Source organism: Amblyomma mixtum, chromosome 2, assembly GCF_055824585.1.
Source record: "Amblyomma mixtum isolate Tamu chromosome 2, ASM5582458v1, whole genome shotgun sequence".
Lineage (NCBI taxonomy): Eukaryota > Metazoa > Arthropoda > Arachnida > Ixodida > Ixodidae > Amblyomma > Amblyomma mixtum.
In genome coordinates, this window is record NC_143013.1 from 223,084,194 (window position 1) to 223,103,661 (window position 19,468).

General features: G+C 47.0%; 2 protein-coding genes across 2 annotated transcripts in view; one reads left to right on the top strand and one right to left on the bottom strand.

The window, feature by feature from the left end:
* Positions 1-19,468, top strand: part of LOC149362718 (uncharacterized) — a 143,477-nt gene that overhangs the window by 121,835 nt on the left and 2,174 nt on the right. The gene's annotated exons all lie outside the window — the stretch shown is intronic.
* LOC149362722 (putative RNA-binding protein 19) overlaps positions 1-19,468 on the bottom strand; it is a 93,633-nt gene that overhangs the window by 54,815 nt on the left and 19,350 nt on the right. The window contains exons 16-26 of the mRNA XM_089573186.1: positions 18,474-18,528; positions 17,690-17,786; positions 16,211-16,410; positions 15,505-15,616; positions 12,312-12,404; positions 8,277-8,423; positions 7,565-7,631; positions 5,270-5,411; positions 3,799-3,915; positions 2,401-2,506; positions 699-828 (exon numbers count right to left, since the gene is read on the bottom strand). Of these exons, the coding sequence (XP_089429312.1) occupies positions 699-828; positions 2,401-2,506; positions 3,799-3,915; positions 5,270-5,411; positions 7,565-7,631; positions 8,277-8,423; positions 12,312-12,404; positions 15,505-15,616; positions 16,211-16,410; positions 17,690-17,786; positions 18,474-18,528 (1,266 nt within the window). The remainder of the gene's footprint in view (positions 1-698; positions 829-2,400; positions 2,507-3,798; positions 3,916-5,269; positions 5,412-7,564; positions 7,632-8,276; positions 8,424-12,311; positions 12,405-15,504; positions 15,617-16,210; positions 16,411-17,689; positions 17,787-18,473; positions 18,529-19,468) is intronic.

The following is a 19,468-nucleotide window of genomic DNA, read 5'->3' on the forward strand; positions in this document are numbered from 1 at the left end:
CCACGCAGCCACGACGCAAGATACATTTTGCTTGTTTTTTGCAGCGGACTACTTTCGTACCTTTGGCAGCGTTGACTGCTATGTATGAAACGGAGTATAGAAGTCCTCATACCACTCCTAGCGCAGTGGTGCAGTGGTTAAGTGATGCACCATTGCCCTGCAACATCAGGTCATGCCACCGGTGAGGTGAGTCTTGTGCAACTCAGGTTGCTCTTCCCAAGCAACCTGTTGCGATCAATCATTAATTTAGCCCGAAGCAGCGGCAAGAAACGGAGGTGCAGTGGCACTGCGCAGGTGGTTTTGCCCCACTTGACTGCGGTGCGATCATTTCTTGACTACTGCCTCTTTGAGGCTGTGGAAGACAACAACATGTTCAGCCAAAGCTTTGGTTTAGTGTAGAATCAAACTCCCTCCCCTTCTGTGCATTGTAATCATGTAGACGCAGACAACATGCTGTGATAACTAAAAAATGAATCATCAACACAGATTGGACACTAAATGCAGAATGCAGGGTAACTATTTTTAAGTGTTTCTTTCATAAACCTGCGTCTAGTAAATCGCCAAACTACCGGACAGCATCCTCAGAGCCATGCCATCATGAATGACTGATATATAGTAAGATTTCTGCTGGTCCACACAACTTCCTGAGCGCCTCCCAAGCACAGAGAGCTATAGAAGTGAGCAAATCATCTGCTCACCGCCCCGCAGGAAGTGGTCGGCCGTCTTCTTGCGCAGCGTGTCCACCTCCTGGTCATCTGTGGAGGCCCACTCGAGCACCAGGCGGCGACCGTACAGATGTGTGCTCTGGCACAGGGCCTCGAACGCACGCTGCACGTGTCACATGCATAAGGAAGCAAGTTTAATCAACATTTTATTCACACAAATTATGCCAGCAGTGCAAAAAAACTTTTTAAAGTATGTACAGCCTTTGTCAAAAATATACAGCACACAGGGTTTGCTTCAGAGTGCAGCAGCACGGCTAGTTTCATGTTCTCAGCGACCCTAATCTCTCGAAGGCGGTAGGAACTCACGTCCTCAATCCTCCCAGGCTTGAGACAGCAAATGTGCTGAGTAGTCAGGCTACTAGGCTTTCAGGTAAACCCTGTGAGCTGTATATTTTTGACAAGGGCTGTACATCTTCAACAACCTAATTTCTCTACGACAAGGGTTCTAAGTTCTTTGCGATTCATGTGAGAAACTCCAGCTGCATGAAATTCATGTACAGTCGCCGACCGATTTTCCGGATTTGGCGGGACTTGAAAAATGGTCCAAATAATCGAACAGTCCGAAAAATTCATGAGCTTAAAAAAAAAATAACTTTTCTGCGAAAAACCGGCTATCAAAATCGCGAAAATCACCGCTCCCCATGTTCCGCCTATAAGCGATAATATTAGCCTCTATCAGAGTCATAGCCATGCTTTCATCATGTCTACACCCTATCACATCATGATAGCTGACAGTGCAGTCATATCGCAAATGAATGCACTTGCTGCGTGAAGCAAGAAGTCAGTTTGTATGGGGCAGTGACGCTCGCGAAGACCGAAAGGTAGCCCATGGACAACCCACGGGAAGATGCCAGCGGAAGCGAGTGCCTCTAGAATGCAGTCCCCCCTCCCAACCTCTACCGCATTTGCTGCCCCGCACCGCGGGGGGGGCGTCGTCGAAGCCGCAGCGGACGCTGCAGCTGTCCCACTATCCCATTGTACCGTTTTCAATGTGATCGCGCGCTCTTTGTAGGCCATCTCGATGGCAACGGAGAGCATCCCATTATTTTAAGTGGCAACGATAGAGAACTAATAGCCAAGCCTATCCAAGCCAGTCCGATTGCGCCCGCTGATTCCGGTTAAATCCAAGATGGCGCCTTTCACGGTGGTGGGGGACGGGTTGGTTGCGACAGCGATGCCGCTCGCGTCTATATCAGGCCGAAACAACAAACTTTAGATTGAAAAATGACCTCCACAATATTGTTGGTGTCTATTTTAGTCTGAAAACTCGAACTTTTAAACTCCACAAAGTCCGAAATATTGGTCGTGAAAATGTACACATTCCTGTGAGGTGCGTGACGATTCCTAAGTGCAGTCCGAAATATCACGCAAGTCCGAATTATTGAAGTCCGAAAAATCGGTCAGCTACTGCATACCTGGCACAGCACTGAGTCATTCAAATGCATCCTTCCGCTACCTCTCAAACTTCAAGGTAGGTACATAACACTCTGATGTCACACAATGGGCCTCTCTGTCATGGCCACATTTTCACGTGTCGGCCTGTTCCTGCTCATTATGTAGGACTGCTTATCGAAGTAATCCATCAAGTTGTCAGCGAGTCACACTACCAGTGTATAAAAACCAACAATTCTTCAGTCAAGTAAAAAAGTGCAGAAGCAACACAAGCTGTTATTACCTTGGCATCATTTTTGGTGAGGAAGTCGACGAATCCAAACCCACGATGGCGACCACTGCCAGCTAACTTCCTTGGTAACCGGACATCTCGCAGAGTGCCGAACACACTGTTTAGAGAGAGAAAAAAACTACAGCTTAGTTTTAGCTCGTCTTTTGACTTGTGACTTCAAAGCACAGTGCTAGCCAGTGGAATAACACAACCAACCAGTCACAATACCCATCGTGCATGGGGCAAGACTGTCAAAATGTGTTTCCCGAGGTTGTATAAGACACTTGAAGCAGATTTCAAGGCTACTGTATACATGCACAGAGTCGATGAGTGGCTAGGCTATGCAGCGAATTGCTTGACTAAAAGTTTACACTTCCACACAACTTGTAGAGCCTACAGAGTTATGCCAAGAATACAGCCATACTGTAAAGCCCGACCCACATGGAGCGATTTTCTCGCGAAAAACCTGCGAACGGCCGCCCGGCGGCGGCCACTTGGCCGCCGACCAAGCAGCGCTAGATACGTTCGCCCGGCGGTCAGCCGCTCACCGGAAGCGGCGAATGCGAGCTCAGCGCGGACCAATGAGGGCGCTCTGCTCCCGCATCTAGCTTCTGCCCGATTTCCGCCGCGCGGCGACAAACATGGCGGCACCCTTCGAAGCCGGACCCCTCGCTTCGGACTGAATTCTCGTTGTTGCTGCCTTTTTCAGTGCGTTTACTGGCCGTAAATAGAGCACCGGTCTTTCGCTTCGTCTCAGCTTGCCTACAAGAAAACGTATAAGCGATAAATTTGGTTTATTTTTTTATTTAGAGTGAGAGTTCTCCCACTTCTAGGCTTACGAGGAGAGTCGGTTTGTTTACAGTATCAAGACGGCTGCTGTCTGGCGGCGGTCGCCTGTTTTTCGCCGTATGTGGTGCAGCACGGCGAACGCGCGTCGGCGTCCCGCCGCACCGCATGAAATTCGCAGCGTCTGTTCACTCCATGTGGGTCAGCCTTTACAGCGTAAAAGATGACAAACCAAGAAAGAGGCAAGGTAACACAGGGCTGTCATCTTTTATGCCGTTACAGTATGGCAAATTCAAAGCAGCTTGCACAGCATTTTGTCCTCCAAAAGAACACAGCTTTGTACCAAGGTGCCCTTATTTTGTTTCTAGCCTCCCAGAGTTCTGTGTGGGGTAGCATGACCCTAATCTCCCTCTGCCTTCAGTCCAAAACTTTTTCCTGCCCCAAAATGACCCCGAACCAACTAAGGCTAACTTTGTAAGCCTGCGTGACCACAATGACTTCATGCTGACTAGGGCACTGTCCCAAGCACAATGCAAGGCAGAATGGATAAGAAAGTGCCTGCAGTTCTGCAAAGCCAGAACGTTTCCTGTCATGTCACTGATGCAACCGCAACAAGTGACCCACCTGAAGAGCTCCTGCACTTCCTTCTGGGTGGCCTGGAAGGGTATGTTGCGCACCAGAATCTTGGTGCCTTCCTTGCCGAGGTCAGTCGCCTTCTTGCGCCGCACTGCTGTCACTTCCCTGCACCAGAAAGAAACCATGACGTCATGGTTCTAGGCTGACAGCACAGTGGCACTGATAACACTCCCTCAAGTCACTACTGCACACATTCCACAACATATTTCAGCAATGCAGAAGAACCCTCACAGTCCTTCTTGCACTGGCACCATTTCTTATCCTTCAGTGGTGCGGCGAGAAAGCTCCTTCAGGATAAGTCTGTTTTCTATTTCCATGTGAACTGCTACTCATACAAGGTGAATGGCACTTTGCACAAGCATGTACAGCTTCAATCAAAAGTTCCCACGCCACTGTGGTTACTACAGAAGTGTCGAGTGCACTCTAGGAGCATTGCCACATGGCTCAGCAGTGAAATCAGTGGCGTGGGAAGTTGAGACCACGAGACTGTGCACAACTAGAGTACAAATGCAGTACAACTGTTCAAAACAGGTACGCAGCCATTTTTTTTGGGGGGGGGGGAGGGGGAAGAGCACTGCCAAAAGAACTGAAGGCAAGGGGGAAGGGGGTGGCAAGAGAGACAGACCACCTTGCCCCCCCCCCCCCCCCCCCCCCCCTTAAATACTGTTGCGTGTGCTATGGACCAGGTGCATGAACTGAAGCAGTGCAGACAGAGCCGTGGCTGAGGAAACAGACTGTGTATGCCTCATTAAAAGGAGTGGAGTAAACAAATGCAGAGCTGGCAACACAGGGTTATTAGATGCCTGTGCTGGTCTAAAGTAGCGAGCAGTAGCATACATTTATTGTACATCCTCACCCAGCTTCATCCTCCTATCAAGAGTTGAGACTCATGCAAGCAGTGAGCTGCTCGATTAATGGCCTGCTGAAAACACTTCAAGATGCATATTTTCCAGACATCAGTCCCATCCGAACGTCAGCCCAAATTCACTGTCCATTAAATGTAGCCCAGAGGTGCTCCGACACGAGTGGGAAGAGATTTATAACTGGGGTTTGAAAAGAGACAAGCCCCACATTGGAATGGCCCTCCACTGAGCCATCATTGCCCTCGTTCCCTGCTCTTTCTGGTTGCTTTCGTCTACCCATTCCTCTCTCTGATGTACTATGGGTCAATGTCCACAAAACACAAACTTTAGGGCGTGCATCAAATGCTTATAGATTGCAAGGAGATATTTCAAATTTACTCTTTTGATCTGAAATAGGGTTCCCCAAAGTTGTATGACACTTATTAAAACAAGTGCAGCATGTGTGTTCATGTAGCAATGAATGTTAGCAAGCAATGATCAATTTGGCAAACAAGTTTTAAGGTTTTGTGTAGCAAGCACACCGGGCTAAGGTAACAAATTCCCACTCTGCTGACACCCCCCCCAACCCTCCCGATGCCACAAGGTGGTGCACTCACTCTGCTGTGGTGGCTCGCTTGGAGAGCTTGAGCTCGAGGGCATGGCCGTCCAGCTGGGAGTGCTGCAGCTGCTTGAGAGCCTGCTTGGCCGACTGCCGCTGCTTGTACTGCACAAAGCCATACCCCATGGAGAGCAGCTGGCCTGCACAGAGGAAGAGAGGAGAGGCACAACATATGCAACTCAGCTAGCTCCTCCTCCTGAATGCCCCTCTGAGCATGGCATCTTGAAGAAACAACACAAGAGAATCCTTCGTCCTGTGTGCATCATGCATACTTGCAGCAGGTTCTGTGTTTGCAATAAAAGACAATGATTTAAGGTGCACATGAGTGGTTCCTATGTGCAGCCAGTAAAAGGGTTTGGCTGAAAAAGTGTACGGTCGCTTATTCTCGGACCACCACGTCAGGGTCATCACTGCAGTCTGAGAGCAAGGGATGCGAAACGATCGAACTGTGTGAGCAAGCCTTTTTGCTCTTGCCATGCAAGAGCCATTCTCATGCCCCTCATGTCTTTGTGTTTGAGCCCAACAAAAACGGAGTCTACAACTGCCATATGAAATGTAGATATAAAACACAGACAACCAGAACATATATTCCTTCGGTGTCCCGCTGCAATAGGCATCACAGACCTTTTGAAGTGAGATGTCATGGTGTGTGCATGTTAAGCGAAATATTTATGGCAATCTTGCACAGGCTCAGAGCGACACTTGGCTTAAATTTGCCTCATACTGTGCTCAGACAACAGTGGCATTGTTTGGCACCACAAATTCAGCTGTTCGATGACAGCTATGTCTACGTATGATGAGAAAGAAGGATTTTTACTGAAGAGCAGATTTTTAGTTGATGTGTTCAAAACTGCCAGTGTGCTACTCTGCTGTGGGAAGAAGTCAGGTGAGAAACAGGCCTTAAAAAAAAGTGGAAAAGAAAGAGACAAAGAAAAAAAGCAGAGAAAAAACAATATGATAGTCTCGAATCTCGGAAGAAAACTTTTTGGATTCTAATATAGAGCGTACACTTTTTCAAGAACGCAAGTGTCCTGAAGAGGAGAAGGCAGGAGTTCAAAGATTTCCACTGCTTTGAAGCGTGGGGCAAAAGTCTCGATATGCTTAGCAGTGTCAGCAATGTTTTAGGAACTACAGTAAAACCTCGTTAAGGCGTACTTGTTCAAGCTGTAGTTATGCTGAAAATGTAGTCAGTTGACATGCCCGACTCAGCTTTTAAGCCGCATGCATTTGGTGCTTGCTTACAGTGTAGTGGCTTACTGCAACGCCTCGGTTAGTTGTACCTATCATCGTGTACGAAGCTGAAGAGTATCGCGCAACACATCCATGAACCATGCAGTGCATCCCAAGGAAGCTTCACCAATGCTCCTAATGCGTAGACCATGACCATACAGCAACAGTACTGATATCGTGCAGCATGCGATGAGGGCACTGGCAGATGCTAACACACCCGGAGAGACAGCATCCTTCTGACCATGCATATCGTACTCTCCCCTCCCACACCCAGTGTCCAGAGTATTCACAGTATTCACAGAGTATTCACAGAGTATTCACACCATTCACAGGCAACGGCGTCCGAGCGGCCTCGCTCCCAGCCTAGTGAGGTGCCTACTGCCACAGCTATCGCTTTTGGTCACACGACTCAGCTTCTGAGCAGTTCAGGCTAGCAGCAGCAAAGAGTCATTTTCCTGAATTGCCCAGACAGTTGACAATAAATGTACTGTTTAAATGAAGATGATGCAAGGAGATTTGTAAGTGCCAAGGAAGTAAGTGCAGACACCTTAATTTTTTTAATAGGTCAATCAAATGCAGAAAACTGTCATGACGAGACTGCACACTTCAGCATTGATGCTTTTTTCAATGAGAGCACTTTTTTGCTGTTAACTGACGAGTAGGATACATCAAAACTTTTTCCGAAAATTCCAGTAGCAGTGTCCTTTTGGGGCCACTTCCTTCACCTTTGCATCACCAAAGGTGCCACGTGCGTAGACCAACTGGAAAATTACAGCATGATTAGCAATGCTGGTCAAGTGATGAAAGTGTCCAATGTCATGCATAGTGGTTTATGCACTGTACTTGTTAGAGAGCTTTTGCAATGCTGCCTTGGAGTTCATGAATATCACCCTGAAATGTTAGAGGTGCTCACTGGGGTCACTGGACACAACAGCAAGATCTTAGTGCATACAAAGCTCCTGAAGTGTGTTGCTGCGGCGTTGTGGTGCAAGCCTGTCTTCAATGCAAGTGATATGTAATCAACAAAGACTAATTCAGCAGGTGCCATGCACTAGTACTCCACCTGGATTCTTGACATCCTTCTTTCTCGCAATTGTGACTTCATGGACTGTGCCACATTGCTCGAAGTGCTGCAACAAAAAAATGACAAAAATAAGCCCACTGGAAATGACACATGATGTCACAACTTCGTTAGAAACAAGCTGCAGTGATAATGAATTCCACTGCACAAAATGAAGCCATACTTTAGTGCTGCAGTAGATTTACTGATGACCAATACAGACAGCTAAGCTGATTATGCAAAGGTGTAAATGAACAGTGGTATTAGGTAAGTTGCTTGACATGACAGGTCCTTGACCGTGCACACTGAACTAACGAGACCCGTTTGTAAAAGGCATAACATGATGTTCTGCAATAAGTTTAGGTGAACACAAAAATTCGGTATTTTAGAATACTCGAAAAATTCAAGTGCTCTCAACATCAGAACTGCACTGCAACTGAACAGAATACTAACAAATATTACACTTACCTGAACACGGTGTGAGTTTGTTTTACTGATATACTAGAAGTGAAATATCGTTCCTTAAATTTTAAATGAATCAATATCATCGAATAACAACAATTTTTTCGTATTGCATGCCAGCAAGAGTGAGCACTACATACAGGTAGATACGGTACGACACACAAACTCCTTGAAGTTTCAAAAATATTCGCCCACCCCCAGTTATGAGGAAATGCTAAAGAATGCAACTTGGTAAAGAAAAAGTGACACTTGCCTCCCGGACGGCCTGCTCAGTGGTGGAGAAGTTGAGGTTCTTGACGAACAGGGTCGTGTCTGGCTCAGGCGGCACTTCCTCCTCCTCTTCAACATCTTGTTCCGGCTGCTCTGCCACATCCTCCGCAGGCTGCTCCTTCACATCCGCCTGGACATCCACGACACCTTGCTGTTTTACATCAACTTCAGGACAAACCGCCAGCCACGTTTACAAAACCAGGCAAACTGTCCATAAAATATATACTGAACAAAACTGTGCAAAAAGAGATGATGGACAACGGAAGGAAAGCGTACCAGTAGAGCTATTTTCCTTCCTTCGTCCAGCATTACCTTGTGCCATGGCTGTTCAACACACTATGCCAACAATTTTCATTTCCCCCTGGAAGCTCCTTCAGTAGCCAATGTATCTGATATCTCGTTTTTAAGAAGTAAACTTTTCCTACAATGGGACTTAACAAACTTTCAATGAACCTGCCGTCCACAGATATTAACTTGTAACTGTGGCTGACACTTCCTAATTTCCGTAGCAATTCTATGTGGTAAACTGTAGTTCCCTTGTTACATGCAGCGCCTGCTTCCATGAGCAGTTTAGTGTCCGTTTCTGCAGTATGGGTGCATGTTTAAAAACGTTTGCAGCGCAACTGGTGTGCTCGTTGGTATTGAGATCCCACTGGTTTCACAGGACCCGGAAAACGAAAGTGCAAAACAATTTCTAATGATCAGAACTCAGCCATCACCAAAGCCTTCAGCCCGGTGTACGCAACATCCACAGGGCACTTCTGTCATGTGGACAAGCGCGATGGCCCGTGTGCATACTCGTAGGCTGTGTGGCAAAGACAACCAACACACGTATTCTCCCAAGAGAAATCGCCACCTTGCAGAAGTTAATACACGAGTCGGTACTAACTTCTTTCTGTCCTTAGGAAAGTGTCCCTCCAAGGCCTGTTTCTCAGTTTCTGAAGCCCGTCGATGGCACATTAAAAACCAGCTATGCTGTTTTCAATATACGCAGTGACTGGTAAGCCCACTAGTAGTATGCTGCAGTTGCAACCGAGGTAACGTACCGCACCGCTATAACGAAGCAACGGCTCCAATAAGAAATACTGGGACCTGGTTTTAGCGCCGTTCAAGTGTCTGCATACGGGGTCAGAATATCACTAGCCAATCTCGCAAGACTCGTAGGAAGCTTATTAGGCTGGCACTGAAATGAGGGCAGCTTTAGCTCTCGACGGCGGTTGGTTATCCATGTCGTGCTGAAACAGGTTACATTCTTTTGTATTGAGAAAAATTAATGAGCGGCAAGCAGCCAAACAAGACACAAGATGAATACAGTCGAACCCGGATATATCGAACCCGCATATTTCGAATTATTAGCTATATCGAACACACAGATTACCCCCTTGAAAATACTATGTAAAAGTATAGGACAGTTGCGTTGTATATCGAATTCTACTTTCGCCGGACATTGGATATATCGAACGCCGCGCCCCTGGACGGTGCGCTTTCCCCAAAGACATTCCTGTCCGGTCCTCAGCCGCCTCAGCAGAGAACATTTCCGCAGTCAGTCAGCAGGCGCAGGACCCTTTTTTTTTTTTGTTCCCCGTTTTTGCACCCCACCGGCGCGAGCTTTCCCGCTCCTCCTGTACCGCCGGCGTGTGCTCCGTCAAGGTCATTTAGCGAAGAGAGAGTGCGGCATGGAGACGCGCGGCGCCGGTTCTAAGCCACGCTTCTTGGGGAAAGGGAGAGAGAGAAAACGGTCGCTCGTGGGCACATCGTGGGTCTGGGGAAAAGAGAGAGCTCAGAAAAAAAAAAAAAAAAACGAAGCCCAGAGCGCCGATCTTTCTCCCTGCTCTTTCTTTTCCCTCTGTCGTTCCTTCGCAGCCACGTTGACTGCCGCTCGCATAGGCTTCGCTCTTATCGCTCCATCTGCGCCTCGCGTGTTTTTTTTTTGTTTTTTTTTGTGTGTGCCTGTGTTTCAACGCGCGACGTGAAGCAGGCCCCAGTAGCCAACTGTTTTGGCAAGGGAGGCCTCGAAGTGGCCGGAGATGAATGTCCGGAAGATTTAGATGACGATGTGTTCTTGGACGACGCGTTTCGCGACTTGTCCAATTTTCTCGGCGCCGTTCCGTCCGAAGTGACTGTTGAGGACTTTAACGCTGACAGCGAAGTTCAAGCGGTAACTGGCGTTCAAGACGCCGACTCCAGCGACGACGAGGGCAACTGTGTTGTCGAAGAAACGCGTCCGTGCGCAGCCACTGAACTGGCGTCAGCGTTAGCCTGATTCGGCGCTGTTGCGGCGAAATGGAAGGCACTGTGCTCTCGCACCTGGACAGTCTCGAGAAGATCAAGGCCAGTGTTTTGAACTTCGTTTCCCAGGGGAAAAAGCAGCCCAAAATTAGTGATTTTTTTTCCGCGAAATAAAGCGCTTTCACATTACGTGCCCATACTATGTGATTCGCGGCTGTTCCAAACGGTAAGCCACAATTTGTTATGATCGGGAGTGCAGTTTTAGCCTATATGTGTATATCGAATTTTCGCTATATCGAACTATTTTCCGATCCCCTTCGAATTCGATATATCCGGGTTCGACTGTATGTCTAAACAAAAAGAAATAAAAGTCTGTGCATGTGCGTCCAAAATATTTACACCAGCTGAGAGATAACTTGCTAAGTGATGCTGCTATAAAATGAACTTAGATCTCTCGATGATAAGACAGCTAAAGAAAAATAGACAAGCATAGTTTTCAAATTATTCACTGCTTTTAAAGGGAGTGTGTATGCACAACAGTACAGCAGGAGAATGACTGGCAGGGATGCAAGCTTGCACAGGCAAATTTCTATAGGAGTTGGGTGGCAGCATTAAAAATGGGTGGCCTGACTTTTGAAGTATTTCATCAGACTTTAAACCTGGATATAATGAAATCAAGAAAAGTCCACAATTTTTCGTTACACGGAGGTTCTCGTTACATGCAGTTTTCACGTCAGAAGTCGACACAACTGTGCAGAACAGAAGGCAAATTGAAAAATAATTGTAGATTAAATGACCTTTCAAACATTCACAGTAAACCCCATCGCAAAAATTAGACACTGTGAAATGATCGCGTTGATAACGTGAGTGTGGCAGCAACCGTCACCATCTCTGCCGCATATCGCGTGATGCCGCTAAGCGCAGGGTGGGTAGAGTGGGGCGACAAGGTAGAGTCAGAAGCATTCGCCTCTTTCTGCATGGTTGTCATTTGTAAAAATAGAAAGACCTTAAGCCTGCCACGTGTCTGCTGTTGGCGCCTGATTCGAACGAGCAACCGAGATGTGGCAATGGATGCACACTGCTTATCTCATGCCTTCTTTGTTACATCCTGTTGTTTTGTGCTGCTTTTGGACATGAACTGTTGTACTTCCACTCGGTAAGTTACAAAAGCAAAAAATATGGAGACTGCTGTGTTTGTCACTGAGAGGTGTTGATCATGCTGGAGTACGGTTTGGTTGGCTTGATTCATGGGGTTTAACGTCCCAAAGTGACTCAGGGTATGAGAGGTGCCGTAGTGGAGGGCTCCGGAAATTTCGACCACCTGGGGTTCTTTAACGTGCACTGACATCGCACAGTACACGGGCCTCTACGATTTCTCCTCCAAAGAAATTCAACTGCTGCGGCCAGGATTGAACCCGTGTCTTTCGGGTCAGCAGCCGAGCGCCGTAACCACTCAGCCACCGTGGCGGCTGCTAGAGTATGGTGTGCTGTGTTAACTGTGCTCGTTTGCTGCAACCGTAGACCCCAATGGCAGCTTGTGTCAAAATCACGAAACTTTTGTGTAATTCGCCCAAATTTTAAGAACGGGTGGACAGCTGGCGTGGCTAGTTCCTTATATCGAGGTTGACCACTGCAACACCTTTGTTACACAGTGTTGGGAAATTGAGAAAATTTGCAATAGAGGAATTTTCTATGCGAAAGTTCCTTACATCCAGGTTTAACTCATAAACATAACACCAGCTGCAACACCTAGTGCCATTTTATGTACCTCTAGGTCACCCACACCAACCTTTGGTTTCTCCTCCTTCTCGACTGCACCCTTCTTTCCAGCAGCGAACACTCCAGTGGGCGCCCATTCCAGGTACAGGGGAACGTGCTTGAACTGAAACAGGAAGGCCAAAAACTTAAGTGGTAACTAAGCCGTCACGTCCAGCCTCTGAACATCATTTAGAGGGCAGCCTGAGTTTACGGACAAATTGAATAGGACAAGCCACTATGTCGGCCCATTACTGCACACTTGCAACACAGTTTTGCTTTTATTACAATCATGCTTTAGATGAGCACGATTTGTGTACTGTTGTTGTGACGTGGTGTGGCCAGAGAAAGACAAATGTGCACACATGGCATGGCTCAGTTACAGTGCACTAATAGAGGAAATGTAATGTGCAGTAGGGATCGCGCATTGGGCATTTGATCAGCCCTGCCACTGGTGAATGAAGCTGCGGTACTGGAGTCACGCACTCTTGAACGCTTTGCTCCGATGCTGCCTAGTTCGTCTCCAAACAAAATTGCCAACTTGTGTTGCACCGCGTGCCTGGTGCATAAAACGATGAGATACCGTATTTACTCAGGTAATTTGCGCACAAGCATGATTTGCGGACCCTTAATTTTTTAGCAGGATTTTTGGAAGAAAAAACTTTTACTCGCATATTTTGTGCTCCACGCGCAAACACACCAGCATGCACTTGGGTGCACGCAGGGCATGCGAGCTTGGGAAGATTGGTGTAGCTGCATTGCCGCGTGCAAAGGTGACAGAGTGGTGTCAAAAAAAGTCTGTAATTTGTTTGTAAATTACTTCCGATGAGAAAAAGTCAACTGTGCACCGAAGGTTGCTTTCCTGTATGAACAAAGTTACATGTCCCCTCTACGGCTGCGCCAGTTGAAATCCTCTCTTAAGATCTCGTAGAGGGAAATTGGGTTGATGATAATGTTGTAGGATTCTTGACGTCTTGCAGATTCGAATTGCTCAATCACATTGCAAGAGGAGACTTCTGGAGAGGTTAACTTTTTATAACAATTAAAAGCACAAAGGAAGATACAAGCAAGGAGAAAACATACCGTATTTACTCGCATAATGCTCGCACTCGCGTAATGCTCGCACCCCCCACATTGGCTATCAAAAATTGGGAAAAATTTTTTCCCTGCATAATCATCGCACCCCCAAAATTACTGCCGCGAGCCGTCTGCTTGTCGTAGCGGTCGCCACCTATTGACCGCGGCTACAACTACCGTATTTAGTCGATTCTAAGCACCCCCTTTTTTTCACGATCGCGATCCCAACGCGATGCCCAAACTGAGAGGGGGTGCTTAGGTTCGAAAAATCTAAACTCAGAGGCATGGGCGATGATTGATGTAGACATGGTGGCCAGAAGTTTAAAAAAAACCGGAATTTCGAACGCCTTGGATGCGACTGAGGACCACCTGGTGTGGGACGATGAAGAAGCATCGGAAGATGAAGAAATCGATGCCGCAGAAGCCAACGATTCCAGTGTCGACACGGACTCTGATCAAGAGCAGAATTGCCTGATAGACGTACGCAACGCGAGTAGTGACGGGAGGCTGCGCGCGGCAAATAAAGTGCTTTAGCAGCTTGAGCTTACGTTCACCTTGTACTTTCATAATGAAGGTAAGTTCCGCTTGAAAGTAATGTTTTCGTTATATTTACAATAGCGGACCTGACAATCCCGATCTCGCACCCATTCATCTTTTCATTTAACACTCCGAAACATTTGCTTGAAAATTTTCCCCGCATAATTATCGCACCCCCAAACTTCGCGTTGATTTTCAGGGAAAAAAAGTGCGAGGATTACGCGAGTAAATACGGTATTTACACTTGACTAGCTCGTACTTCTATGTGACGAAACCAGCCCTCGGTCCTGCCGAAACAGCTGGTTTTAAACCCTATGTCCCCGCCCTCGGTGGGCAGAATAACCAGTCAGGTACTGTACAAACATCCACCCAATAACTTATTGGGGAAAGGAAAACACCACCAATCAGCAATTCGGAAAGGATAACACAACCAATCAATGATTGGGGAAAGAAGGTAACTCATCGCGACACTGTACACATATGTACACTTTCCACCATCATGATTTCGAATAATTATGCTTTCCTGCTGCGAGCTTCGTGAACACTAACTTTCCCAACGTCCGGTTGCCCCAAGTTCCAGGAAAGCCACTTCAACCCATCTGTTAAGCATCGTCGCTCCTCATGCCTGCAGCTAGCGTGGCAATATCCTGTTGACCACGCTTCAAAAGCGCGCCGCTGCAGACATGGTACAAAAAGCCACGCACTGTGACGCGGGTCCGCCTCGCCGTAAACACGTGCACACAGGATGCGACCTAACGACTCCCTCCATGAGGGGAGTTTGACCTCTCCCGTAATCCCCCGCCATCCGGCGCCCCCCGTCTCCCGCTGGGTTGAGTTCCCCCCTTCTCTGCGGTTGTGCAGAGGGTCCAAAAGAAAGAACGTAATGGGCATTCCACTAACGCGACCGGATGCGGCATACAATGTACAGCACCGCGAACTTCACTAACAGCTATGAGAAAAAGCTTCTGGTAACTTCCGCAGCGTGCGTTGCACCAGAATCCGAAACTACTGAACGGTTGGCTGTTCTGTTTGCTGCTACTCAGTTCAGCCGCATGCGAGGGCGGCGTTTTGTCACCTTGAATCTTCATTTGCCTCTGACTGCTGGCTTTGCAACTGTACTGTAGAGAGTTTACTGCTTTGAGCTGTGCATGGGACGTAATGCTATCACACGGGGAACTACATAACATGGGGCGGGGCGGGAGGGGGGTATCCATCTTATGTTTGGAGTCGACACTTTTTTTTTTGCAAGGGGTGCAAGATGAAGGGTCTACATACAAGCAGCAATATACGGTATATATTGCGCATTATTATGACTTTTGTAGCGTTTGTTAGGACGTGTTCGGAAAATTTGCGCATAATTTGTACACCCCATTTTTGGCGCCATTATTTAAAGAAAGAAAGTGCACAAATTACACAAGTAAATACGGTATTCAGGTTTTGATATTTCTTGAATTGACTGTATCCCAAACTATTAAAAGCTTTATTACAACTAACACTTGTTTTTAATCCGAAACTGCAGGTGCCCAGAGAACAGAATGCCAGTTTAGGATGCTTAAACCTGCTCTGCTGCATAACGCCAAAAGGCAGTTTCCAATTTGACGAGTAAAACCCACCTTGGAGTAGGCAAGGCGTCGAAATGCAGCCCTTGCCTCGGTGGGATCCTGGAACTCGATCAGGGCGGTTACGCCCCAGGGCGGAAGGACCACCCTCGTCAGCATGCCAAACCTGCGTGAGGAACGTCACCTATGAGCCAAGGCACCACTAAGTTTTTCCACAGCAGCTCAGGCATGTCAACCAACTTAAGCTCTTTTTGTGACGCGTCCTCCGTCACGTAATGCAGAGTGACTGTCCCTGTGTGTTTATTTCCATGGTGAGTATTTCATTCTCACTGGACTATCCAGGGGGAGCTTGTGCTTTCCACTGGTTGATTTCGGGCAACTTCTATTGTTAAAGATGTTACCATGTCTCCAGCCTTCTCAAATGTGAAGGCTTGTATCAATCCAGAACTTTCAGAGCATGTTGCATCACATTCGTTGGAGAGCAATGAGTCAGTCAAGCTGTAGTATGGCATAAAAATGCTATCACACAACAATGCACTGCTTATTTACTGATTTTGTCAAAATGCAGTGGCCCAAAACATGTTCAAGCTAGACCCTGAGCAAGGGTGGTGCAAAGCTAGTGCTCGCTCCACTGTATTGCCCATGCTGATGCTTGTGGGATGTTTGGTGCTTCTGCAGCAGTGTGGTCAACATGGCAATGGAAACTTTAGTAATCAGGAAGCACGCCCTTAACTGCCATCGCAGCAAAAAGATAGCTCACTTTCCGAAGACAGAGCGGAGGTCTTTGGGAGGCGTCTTGGCTGGCAGGTTCTTGACCAAGATGACTGTCTTGCTACGCTCCGTGGCCGGACGGCTGAATGCGTCCAGTACAACTCCGTTGCTCTCGAGGAACTCTCGTGTCTCGGCCACGACCTGGGTCTCTCCCAAGGCCATGCGCACCGCCACGCTCTCACCCGTTTCCTGGGGAGAGACAGAATCAGGAGCAAGAGATGACCACTGTCTTCATCACAAAACTAAGAAGCAAGGAAGATTCTTCACTGTTGTTGTCAAGTTGCTCACTTCCTGCCCTTCACAATGCCTCTGAACAGTCAGTGGAAGAAATCTTATGAATGCCTTGCAACACACATGAGAAATCTTAAAAAAAAAAAGCAGCTCTTAAAATTGAAAAGAGCTTAAGAACTTAAAGAACTTCTAAAAAAAGCTCTCTCAAAACGTCGACTTAGGCAAATGTTATTCATGCCGCACAACAAACTCCGACAGGTACCACATACAAGTCACTAGTTATCTTGAAAGGCTTTTGTGCCAGAGTTCAGGTACGTATCTGAAAATCTGGCCTGTGGCAACTTGAAAAATAAAGGGATATCAATGAGTGGTTTGCATGACCCACAGGTCACACTTTCCATGCAGCAATAGCCATGCTATCAAGCAATCCTGGAGCAGTTCATCGCAAAGTACTCTCTCTCTCCACCCACTTGTGCTGCCCTGCGATGCATCCAATCCCGTCACTGACAACCTCGATTTGTAGACGGAAAATATGAAGATACAGCCTGTTTCCCACAGCCACAACAACCAAGCAAATTGAGTGAGGGTGTATGGAGGACGTACGTCTGTAAACAAAAGCGAGCGGTCAACAAGTTCATCCATGTTAGAGTCCCAGGTTTTTAGTATGGTTGGCTTCAGAAGGTGTTAACTGCTTGCTGCATCACAGCATGATCTGACGATTTTGTAAAAGACAACAGCGGCACTCTCGGTGATATAAAAAGCGAACATTCTGAAGACTGGCCATGGAGGCCGGGTGTGCGTTTTAATGAAAGGTTAAAAAAAAAAAGTCCATTTCCAACTTGCAAGTGGGAGGCGGGATCAGTATACGAGTGGGTTCTTACGGGAGTAAATATAGTAAAACTGGAGCTTGTCACTTCCCACACAGAATTTCAAAAGCTCGAAATTTCAGAGAATGATGGTTTGGTTTATGGGGTTTAACGTCCCGAAGCGACTCAGGCTATGAGGGACGCCGTAGTGGAGGGCTGCGGAAATTTCGACCACCTGGGGTTCTTTAACGTGCACTGACATCACACAGTACACGGGCCTCTAGAATTTCGCCTTCATCGAAATTCGACCGCCGCGGCCCGCTTTGAACCCGCGTCTTTCAGGTCAGCAGCCGAGCACCGTAACCACTGAGCCACCGCGGCGGCATCTCAGAGACTGAGCCAAACTAGACAGTGCATGAATGTCGCCTCACCGTGCCAAGCAGTTCTTGCTTGGAGGTGTCATAACGTTCAGCCATGACGTCAGCCAAGGCGTTGGCTCCCAGGAACAGGGTGTTCCAATTGTGGCCCCTGCGAAAGTAGGACACACAATGGGCTTGCACTCTTCAGCAACAGTTGCTACTCCTTCAGAGTGTCTTTCAGAAGGAAACAAGTCAGGACACACACAAACTGCAACACTTGCACTGTACTGAGCTCGTTTGTATTAAGTTTGCAGAAAACTTCGTGCATGTTTGCTCACAAAATTTCAGAAACGGCAGCATGTACTGGACTGCTGGCCGAATGAAGGGGCAGCCACTTTGTTGCCCACAGTGTCTGTTCACAGCTTTATAAGGGCACGCACGCACACGCGTGCACGCACACACACGCACACACACAATTGTTTATGGGTAAAACAGCCCACGCCACATTCATGAAATTATTTATCTATTTATCTACGTCTTATACGTCAAAGCCCTCATCATAAGGGGTCGGTAGTGAAATTATGGTTACACACTTAAGACAACTGTTACAAAGCCCTGACCATATAACTAAATATACTAAATATACGTCTATTCAACTATATACACTAATTTATTATATGTATATTATATATGTTAACTAAATACGCATACGTCTATTCTGACCAAGGATCAAGAGAGACATGATAATCACCACACGCCTCAGCATTTTGCACTCAGAAATTCATGAGCAGAATAGAAACACAGCAATGTCTCTATACACTTGAGGTCCGTAGCTCTAAACAAAACAGCAACTTACTTCCCACTGGCCTTCTTGAGCTCAGCTTCTTTCTTGTCTTTGAAGGACTTTGGCTCTGCAAAGCACAGTGAAAAAAAACAAAGGTGTGGAGACGACAGATTTGTGATGGACGTTGGCATGTTGCTGGACAGCACTTGAGATTGTTGCCAGCCCAGGCCACAAAGAAGCCTTTGCTGCCTCTCTTGTACTTCTTTCAACACTGCCGTCACACAGATTCAAACAGGCCAAGCCACATAAGGCGTAACAATGTGGCTTTTTTCAAATCACCACAGAGCTGCTCAACATTTCTACATCTAGTGCAAGAGTCCCATTCTGCAATCTGCTTGATCTATGTCACGTAGCGGTGACAACACAACAGTGCTCAAATCCAGTGTAATTGAAAAAAAAAAGACACGTACTGGATAAATTCCTGCCTACTAAATGAAGGAGGAACTAGGTGGTAGTAAAGGTGCCAAGGTGATGAATTCCAAAGTGCAGGAACATGCTGCAGGCCTTTTGGCACAACCCGAAAATGTGAGCAATGCCCTGTGCTAAAAAAACTTTCAATTTTCTCCTTCTCCAAAAGCATAGATAGACAATGAAGGCTGTACCACACAGTGCCCCACAATTCCCAGTAAGTGTGGTTCCTCCTAAGCCTACTTGACTGGCACTGCCAACAGAAAGGAATAGAATAGAATAGCATACAATAGAATAAATGTGTACTCCCAGTCAGTGATGATGGCACTTTCTTAAGAAAGCCCCCACCCCAGTTCACATTTTCTTTAGGCCCACGTGGAGAGCATTATTTCTGTACAGCAGGGACAAAGGTAATGCTAAGATGTAAATGCAGGGACAAAGACAAGGCAGAGTTTTTTCGTAACAATTGGTGACAGAAAGTTCACTGCACACATACCGTTGTAAAAACATAACCAACACCACAGGTCCGCAACAAAACCGCAAACAAATCCTAGTAGCACATGAGGCAATGCAATGGCATACTAGGTTGGAGCAACAGA